Source organism: Ascaphus truei, chromosome 2 (assembly GCF_040206685.1).
Source record: "Ascaphus truei isolate aAscTru1 chromosome 2, aAscTru1.hap1, whole genome shotgun sequence".
NCBI lineage: Eukaryota > Metazoa > Chordata > Amphibia > Anura > Ascaphidae > Ascaphus > Ascaphus truei.
In genome coordinates, this window is record NC_134484.1 from 389316234 (window position 1) to 389326150 (window position 9917).

The following is a 9917-nucleotide window of genomic DNA, read 5'->3' on the forward strand; positions in this document are numbered from 1 at the left end:
GGGGGATATGCGTTATGGATATTGCTATGTTAAAATGAGTTAACGTAACATTAAAAATGTTCGACCTTCTGAGGATCTACCCCCTAGAGCCATTATTTACTACTCCCTAAGACACTTTACAACACTGGTTAGTATTTATGTCTTCGAACATTTAAGGTATCTTATGGAGTAGTACCCTTAGTAAATATAGTCCCTAAATTTTATTGTTTCAAACTATAATTGTAATACTGTAAACTTGCAACTTCGCGAAATATATTACTGTATACTGAGCATTACAAAATCTAATTATTTTAGGTAAAAAATTCTGTCCAGTGCTAACTCAATATATCCAGTGTACTGTAGCTGAGTTTCACAAACTTTACATAGGGATCAGTGGCAACGTTAGTGCTTTATGAATCTTCAAAAGTCTTGACATTTTTTGGTTTCAATTCCTGTCAAGAAAATTGCTGATTTAAAAAATGCTCTATTTTACGTTAATGACATCTCATGCATGGCATACTTTTTTTGTTCAATGCTGTTAATATATTGCCAAAAAAACATATCCATTTTACCTTGTAAATGTCAGGTATGTACTTTAAAAGAAATATATTTTGCCGTTTTTTAATGAAGTGGTGTTTTTTTTTCTCAGGAAATACCTATTTCTGATGTGGGCACCATGTGGGTGACAACTGGTATTTAATAAATGATGAATCTCGTATTAGTAGTAGCTTGCTAAAGAAAATGTCTCTGAATACTTTTGATAAACTCTTAGTATCACTAGCCCAAAGGCATGGTGTGACCTTTTTATTACATAATGAGGGACATCTATTATTTTACAATGTATCTTAAAGTCACAGTGAAAATGCCAGTTTCATAATTGCTTTCAATTAGCTTTGAGCGAATCAGGCATTCATAAAATGTCTTCCTTCTTTAATCTTGAATTAGGAAACACTGCAGACATAATCTTCTCTACTATGTATAATTTAAGGTAGTTTGTTCTAAAATAAATCAAAATTAGTATAATTGTGCTAATCCATAAACTGACTTTCAAAGAGTAATTTTATTACTAGTTCATTAGAAAATTAGAAGACTAGTTCATCTACTGTATGTTGGCCTTTTCTGCATGTTAACCTTATGCCTCTGATTTTTTTCCCTCTCATATGGATATGTGGTTAAACTAAGAAATAATCTGAAATGCTATAAAATGATGCTTGTAGAAAAATATAACAGAAATGATAGGTAATATAAACTGTTTATCAAGTTTCCTGACTGCAAAACTGATGTAAGAAAAGTATCCAAAGAAAATATCCCATTAAGAGATGTCTTTATTATTTACTATTTACCATATTAAACCTACAGTACAGTACACTTTTCATTCATTAGTATGATAAAAAGAAAATTGGACACAAATATGGTCACTAATTAAGTAACTCTCAGTGACCACAATCATTATAATATTTTTACGCCCTATAATGAATTGGCATATATGTTCATGCTTATTGGTCCAATAAAATAAAATATTTAACAGATGTTATTGGAACCATTATTGCGCATCGAGTATGCAAAAAAACCCACATGATTTTGCAAATCGAGGCTCCATTGTAAATATATATACAGCTCAACCCCGTTATAGCTCAATCTGTTACAACGCAAATCCGCTTACTGTATAACGCAATGTGAGCTCCCAATAATATGCAGTTCCATGATGCAGATCTCCTACCATGCCATTTTCTAGCCTCTCCTGTGCCCTGCTGGGGTGACCAGGGCTTGTCATGTCCCAGGTGGCAGGGAGCTGCCTGCCCCCCCCCTCCTCCTTGGCACCAGCATCAAAATGATGTCAAATCTCCCTCCCCCTCACACACTCTCTCTCCCCTTCCCCCCCACACACACAGACACACACACACACACACACACACACACACACACACACACACACACACACACACACACACACACACACACACACACACACACACACACACACACAGACACACACATACACAGACATACTGTCTCTTTAAGGGATCTGGCTCTGATTTTCCTCTCTCCCTGTCAGCCGGAGGCTGAAGGCAGAAGCAGGGAGAGGAGAGAGCTGCTGCTGATGCCGGGTCAGTCCTGTGTGGGAGTGCTGCTGCCCCGTTGGGTCTGAGACAGCTGGGAGAGTTATCCCAGCTCTCCCCCTCTGGCAGCCACGGAACCCCTGAGGGGTGCAATTGCACAAAAAAAGATTCTTTGGACCCTAAGCACCATGCTACAACGGGGTTGACCTGTATATATATGTATAAATCACACAATAACGTGTCACAATTCACACTAGCCAAACATGGGTAATAGCTAACATTTTCAAAACAAAATGTTGAAAAAAGTGCACTTGCCCATCCATCTTCAAGGCCTTAAAAAGGCTTCAGGATTTATGACCCCCGGGAACAAAGCCACTTATAAGAAAAATCAACCTCACCATGTCATACAAACAATGAAAATTATAAAAGCCATATCTTCATCTCTACTTAAGATGGAACCTGCCTCAAAATAATGCCTCGAAAAAAGCCTTATCCAGGGCTTCGTTATGACTAAAGACACACATACATACTTATAGTTATCCAGCAGCATCCATTTCAACGATAAACTCTCTTCAGCATTGATTGCAACCCTTGTGCCCTTTCTTAAAGATCACTGTACTAACTACTTGTTTTACCATGTTTGCTGCCACTGCTGTTGATGTCACATGTTGAGAAACATTTTGGTGGTGTACTCTGCTAGCAGCTTCCGGGTATCGGTCGTCACGTGTATCCCGTCGCTGCCCTGACCTCACCACAACGCGTTTCGTGTCGCCTTAACACTTCATCAGGGGGTTTGGCCTTAGGATCCCATGGCACTCTTTTAAGTACCCTGGCTCAAACACATATTAGCCAATTGGGATCCTGCCGCATGAATAATTTGTAAGCCGTCCAATTGATTTGATGTAGTATTAGACTCTTCCTTGTTGGTTATCAAACCCAGTGATAACTCTGCTCAGGGCAGGCAGGAAGTCCCCCCCCCCCACCCCCGGAGTTATCACTGGGTTTGATAACCAACAAGGAAGAGTCTAATACCACATCAAATCAATTGGACGGCTTACAAATTATTCATGCGACAGGAACCCGATTGGCTAATATGTGTGTAGCCCTCATTCTTACGCTCTAGAGTGACTACGGGTACTGCATACACACACCTGTGGCTCCAGGAGATCTGAGCCTCCGCTAACTGGGAGCCTGGGGTATTAAGTATCTTACTGGCAGCGCCTCCACTTACCCAGGATCCCCATTGCGTAAGATTCCCCTGGGTAAGAACAATAGCAACACACATATGATTGAAACTGTTTTACTGTAACGCAAGAATAACCCTTTTTACTTAACCATGGCAATAACATATATATCGCATTCATTAACTTATACTTATAACGCTAGTGGCTCGGCCACTCTCTCTTAAGGAGTAATGTCTTTGTCCCGTCACCGCGTGCCCCACACCGTGTCCATGTACTGTAATATGTATTTAGGCTCAGTCCTTTGGCCACTCCTCTTAGTGTCCCCAAAGAGTGTTCCCTAAGGCGGGATCAGCGCCTGTTGTCCGGTGTTGGTGCACTTTTGTAAATACCTTCGAAAAGAATCCGCCGATCCAGCGCCTTGCTTTCCGATGTCGCAATGTCCAGCCGTCTAGTCCCAGACGACTAGCGACAACCTTGGCTCCGCACACTTTGTCCCTATCTGTTGTACAGTAAGGAGTGATAGGCTATCACTACAGGGCGTCCCTGCAGCACACAATCTACTGTGACTCAGGGAAACTCCTAGGGCCTACAGGGAAGATCTAACCTATGCAGGTGGGTCACGGACCCCCTGCACCCACACTACCTCCCCCTTCCTGCTCCCCGCTCTCACTGCCCACTCCCAGCCCGCGAAAAGTATCTATCTCCCTCTCCCGAGAATCTTGGGCTCCCATTGGCTGCTATGAGGCACCTGGTGCCTGCCTCCCTTGGCCTCATAGGAATTGTAGTCCCGTGGAGGCCTCCGTAACAATGGGGCCATGTGCACGATTCCACTGTGCATGCGCGACTGTATAATGGCCGTCGCAGCTCCCTAGTCTCAACTGCGCATGCACGATCACTGCGCATGCGCACGTGTATTCAATGGTGGCCCCCGCTGGCCGGATGCGCCGCAGAGGCTCCCGAGGCTCGGAACACTCCCTGTTCCGGCCCCCATCTTTGCTGTGTGCCGGCGGGTCCGTCGCTGCTTCCGGCGGCACCCACGACCGCTCAGTGCGCACGGAGGGGGGTCTCTGGGGCATCAAGGGAACGGGGCTACATGTGTTTGAGCCAGTGTACTTAAAAGAGTGCCATGGGATCCTATGGCAAACCCCCTGATGAAGTGTTAAGGTGACACGAAACGCATTGTGGTGAGGTCAGGGCAGCGACGGGATACACGTTACGACCGATACCCGGAAGCTTCTAGCAGAGTACACCATGAGGACGCCGACCGAAAGTTAAGGCTGGTAGCTATATTTCACCTCTGCAGCTGGACTTTATTCTTTTCAACATCTAAGGACATTTTTAGGATGCAGGGTTTCTCAGTATAGAGCTTTATGCTTTTTGTGTGTACTCAGACAATTTGATCTACTAGATCTTTTTTCTTTTAATTTGGAAGTTATATGTATTTCATTATTTGACATATAAAGTATAATTTTGTTATTAATTAAGTCTTTGTTTTTTCTTTTCTTGCGCCCCTTTAGTGTGTATATTTCATACATATGAGCCCTTGTAACGTCCTTGGAATGCTTAAAACGAACAAGAAGGGATATTTTACCAAGTCTTTAAGGCACCCATGTTCTTTCCCTTATCTACATTGTTCCACTTAACATAGTTAACTTCTGTTCCCTTTTGCATGTTTTTTCATGGTGCTACACATATTAATGTGCTTTAATTAAGTAAGAACAGCAAAATACAATGAAAGACAATGATAGTGAAATGCTTGGGGAGGAATGTGGTGCTGGGCTGGACTTCAAATTATGTTTGTTTTTTGTTTTTCATTTTAGATCAAGATTACTCACAAGAATCAAGCTCCCATGCTGGCGGGACCTCCTCCAAAAACTGGCCTCTTCACTTCTCTTATGAAAGGAACAAGGTGCAGGAACAAGGAATAAGTGTACTTTGCACCTCAGAAGCAATGGCATTATTGGTCTTGAATGTGTGAAGATGGGTTCTTTAGTAGTAGTACTTTCTGAATCACAGAGTTTGTTTTACAGTTTTTGAAGATTGGTGTAAAATTATGTTTTTAGTTAATTTATTGTAATTGGGTTTTGAAGCTAGTTTTGCATGAGTAAACTCGATGTTTATTTAAATATAGTAACATGACAGCATATATTGTTGCATGCATTTTTCTTTACTATTTTAATCATATAAAACTCAAACCATACCTAATGAATACATCTTGTTTCCAAATCACTTCCTTGATATGAAATTATGAAGGTTTTTTCAGATGAAAGATTGCTTTAACTTATTAACAAGATCAACAACATATATGCCAATTATCAGTTTTTAGAAATACATTTCAACATTTAAAAAGAAAAACCAAATAATGGCCTTTTAATAAATGGTTAATATTGATTACTTTTACGTTTACTGTGTACAAATATACTTAACATTGTTCTGTTTTTGGTTTTGAAAACTGACAGATTTTAACTTTGCTATAAATCCTCTGACAGAGCAGTACACATTAAATCTTCTTTTATAAATCTATACAGGCACACAAATAACCAATCTGATTTTTATAAACCACATGGCTGATAAACTGTGTTTCTCGCCAAAGATTTACTAAGTAAAGCTTTAGAGTAATGGGTTAATGCATAATTAATCAAGGACATTGAATTCACTGCCGAAAATTTACAGTTCTTTTGATTACCTTGCCAAGTGCTGAGATGAGAAAATAGTGCATTAAGGAAACAGAAAACTTATTTAACTGCTGCAGTGTTGCTGTGGTTTGTGACATATTGAAGGTGTTAAATACATAAAGACATATGAATCAAGGCAAAAACATTGTTCCAGATGTGATAAAAGAAAAAAACCCTGCTGATATCTATCTATCTCAATGTTGTGTATAGCACATACACAGAGCGAACCCTGCTCCTACATACATATTATGTATATAATTTATTTTTTGACCTAGAATAACATGGCCTTTGCCTTCATGAATATGCCCCCTGGTCTCACTTGGATGGTCCAAAAATATTTTCTTATAAAAACAGCCGTTGCTTTTTCTTTGCATCACAATCGCATAATGTAACGTCAACTCATCCAACAGTTTCCGTTACAGATATTTACTGATGCAAATTACATTTTGTGGGGCCATGTCTGTCCTTGAAATGCCTTACCAATCAGCCCAAATTACAGCAAATAATGACATCATTTATGTATGATCCATTAACCAACCCCTTTGCAAAGCAGTATGAGATGTTTAAATCAAATAATGTTGTACTACTTTCAGAAATTAGGGTTTTCCGCCTTAATCTAAACAGCGACACACGGTTTGAACTATAAAAACAAACATGAAAAAATTGAGATCAAGGTGATAAAAGTCTAAATGTCCCTTAATGGCAAATCCCAAATACTGCTAAGTGGGACAATGACATTAATATGTTCACTAAACTTCTACAAATCACAAGTCACATTTTGCACTTTTAAATTAAGTCAATGTTTACAAAGCACATTATATAAGTGACAAACAAAATCAAGCGCAACTTACTTAGAAAAATGATCAGAGCAAAACGTAATAATTAATCTAATTAGTGAAAACCTATTAGAATGTAAATTTATAATACAACGCCTATGTCATGAGGTGCTGCTCGGAAAAGACCTTCCACAAGGTCAACACAACAAATTCGCTGGAGAAATTGAAGCACAACTCCCTATGGACATAGGGAAAAAAAAGAAGAAAAATTCCTTACCAGAGGGGCGCGTAAACTTTTTGCCCTGTGCCCACCGGTCTACTCTCCCCCACTGCTCACCCCCCCTTTACCTTGTATCACGCATCAAATGACATCATGGGGTCATGTGACATCACGTCACGTGACCCCGCAGCGTCATTTGGTGCCGCATTGCCATGGTGATGCATCACCCAAAGCCGTCTGAATCACGTTAAGTGAGTTAAAGAGGCCTTGCATGGTCCCCCGGCATTTAATTTAAATGCCTTGGGGAAAAGCGCTGGGCCTCTGTAACAACCGCGCCCCCCCAAAAATAATCTCATGCCCCCCAGTTTGTGTACCCCTGCCTTACCAAACCACTGGGTTACCGTTTGGGTTTGAGACAAATTGCACTATTGTGTTGCGTTGTTTCTTTTTTTCCCTATGTTCATTCGGAGTTGTGCTTCAATTTCTCCAGCAAAAACACATTATATTCTTGATAAGATCTCTTGAGATAAAACTAAAAATGTTTACTTGTTCCTTTCTATGTTCTATTATAAAAAAAATGTGCATTGTGCCTATTGTAATGTATTTAATGTCTGTTATGCCTCATCACGTTATTATGCAACATATCTATGCTTAAGAAAATGGCAGTTGTTTGTCTTTAGTCTGCATAATACACATGCTTGTTTAATAACTGACATTCAAAAATGACCTTCCATCTAAATTTGAAATGATAAACTACAATACATTTCTCATTTGTGCAATTTAGTTTTTGTAGGTGTTACCTGTCTGCATCTAACTCAGTAACTAGTTCCTTATTTATGCACTGCAAACTTTCAACTTATTACATGTTTTGGAATGTGCCTATTAACATGAGGTGGAGTGAAGTAAACCTCCAAAATCTCATGAATTATAAAAAAAATAAAAAAATAAAAGGGTATGGTTCATAATATGTTATCTAAAATATGAGCATGAAGAACTGATGCTTTAAAGATCAGGCATATATTCCTGCCAATTAGAAGGTTGCATTTGAGACATTCTTACAATATGTTGTTTCACTGCGTTATGCTTTTCCGAATATAATAAATAGAGATTCATCTCTTTTAAAGAAAGAGTGAGTGTGGATAACATTAACTTTTATCTTTTAACTTGATCATTATAAATGTGCTACATTATTAAAAAAAAGCTACTTTAATGATGAATTTAAATACCGAAAACAAATGTTTGAATAGTTTTGTAGCATATACATTCGCTAATAAGGCAAGGTGCATCTTTAATTAAAAAAAAAACAGACAAATGGAAGTATTATTTCCAATGTTTCCATAGAAGCCATACAGTATCCTTTAGAGATTTTCCTTTGAATGATTTCTGCTTATTCGGAATTTCAAATATGAGAAAATAGAATGAATAAGACAAAAAAGGTGGGGCGGGGATAAGGTGAATCAAATAAGTATAAACATATGTAGGTAATAATACAAGTGCAATTCTGTGTGTTAGCACTGTTATAGTATTTGTCAGGAATTTTTTTTTAAAAAGTCAAGGGATGTGAACAAAATCAAGAATTGAGACTTGGGCATCAGGATAGAAAACTATTTAATCTATAGATTTTAATATAAATAAAGTGATGAGTACAGAGAGAACAAGGGTGGAGTATTAAATATGCTGTTTCACGCAATAAAATCCATAATGTTGTTTTCATCACGGTTGAAATTACCCTTATGGTGAAAAAATGGTTTTTAAAATATTTTAAGGGAAGCGCTAGGGAAACACATTAATTTCTTGATACCCACAATATTCCAAATCCATTTTTAAACATGAAATTATTTTGGTGCACGTTCTCGCCACTTGGCCACTGTACAAGACAGCTGAATACAATAACATATGGAAAATCAGTTTGTGAAATGACTTAGGAGCAGTCACTGTTGGTTTGTTCAGTGAAGCTAGCCATGGTTCAAGAGGAATAGAGAAGTCAAGGATATTGTTGACTAATGAGAAAACTGCCTCCACTAGCTAGCTATCTCTGGACATTGCCACCAGATATTACACATCTAACCTGTTTGTTTACAATGTCGAAAGCATGTTCTTATATATTTGGGTAATATAGCTGGGTTTGAATACCCTCTGCAGATTTATTTTATGTTTTTTATCTAATCTCTTTCTCATTAAAACGGTTTGCACGTGCATCTAAATTGACAATTGCCCCAGTTTTGGTTTTGGTTGTTAATTAATTGCTATGTTATAAATAAAAAAAGTTGTACAAGAAATATATAATAGGAATGAATTACCCATACATACAGTAAAAATACATTAATTTTTACAGGAAACAAAAGCAAAAAAAAATAACTTTAAGAAAGATTGAATCTCTTTTGTGGAATTGATTACACTAATAATCTGTTTTCTTTTTTTCTTTTTACCCTTTGCTTTTCCCCCCGAAAATGTCTGTTATCTGAGATATAACACTATGGCTGAATCAGACAAAGATGACATTTTAGTCTTATGATGTCAAGGCACTCCCTTGGGAAGTAGACCAAAAAATCTTAGCGTATGAGATAATTAGCTAATTACATTTCTATTGTAAGCTCTTTGGAGCAGGGGCACCTATTCCTAATGTTTATTTTTATGTATTAAGCACTTATTATCAGTATATATTACATGTCATGTTTTATTTGTTGCCTCTATTAGTGCTGTGATGCATAATGTATATGGATGGCGCTGTATAAATAAAGATATATATGCATATAATTCCGAGATTAATTGAGAGCAAATAGCAAATATGAGGTCTCCATGATGTATTTGCAATCCATAAATCTATGGATTTTTTGGTAAAAACTTTAAGGTATTACTTGTAATTGGTCACGATCATACAATGTGTTCAGCTCATTGGTTTTGAGGGTGATTACACAAACCTTTAAGCAAATGCCCAACATTTTATGCAGATTTTTAATCAGAGGGATTAACAACACCACCGCGTGGAGTTAATTGAGCTGATGAAGAAGAAAACATATTGC

The 9917-nt window shown here is 38.1% G+C and overlaps 1 protein-coding gene across 2 annotated transcripts in view; it reads left to right on the forward strand.

Annotated features, from left to right (window-relative positions):
• The window catches only part of DGKB (diacylglycerol kinase beta), an 895737-nt gene extending 886098 nt beyond the window's left edge, over nucleotides 1-9639 (forward strand). For both annotated transcript variants that reach the window (XM_075587224.1, XM_075587223.1), the window contains one exon: nucleotides 5044-9639. In XM_075587224.1, the coding sequence (XP_075443339.1) occupies nucleotides 5044-5151 (108 nt within the window). In that variant the 3' untranslated portion in view covers nucleotides 5152-9639. The remainder of the gene's footprint in view (nucleotides 1-5043) is intronic.
• The last annotated feature ends 278 nt before the right edge of the window (nucleotides 9640-9917 follow it).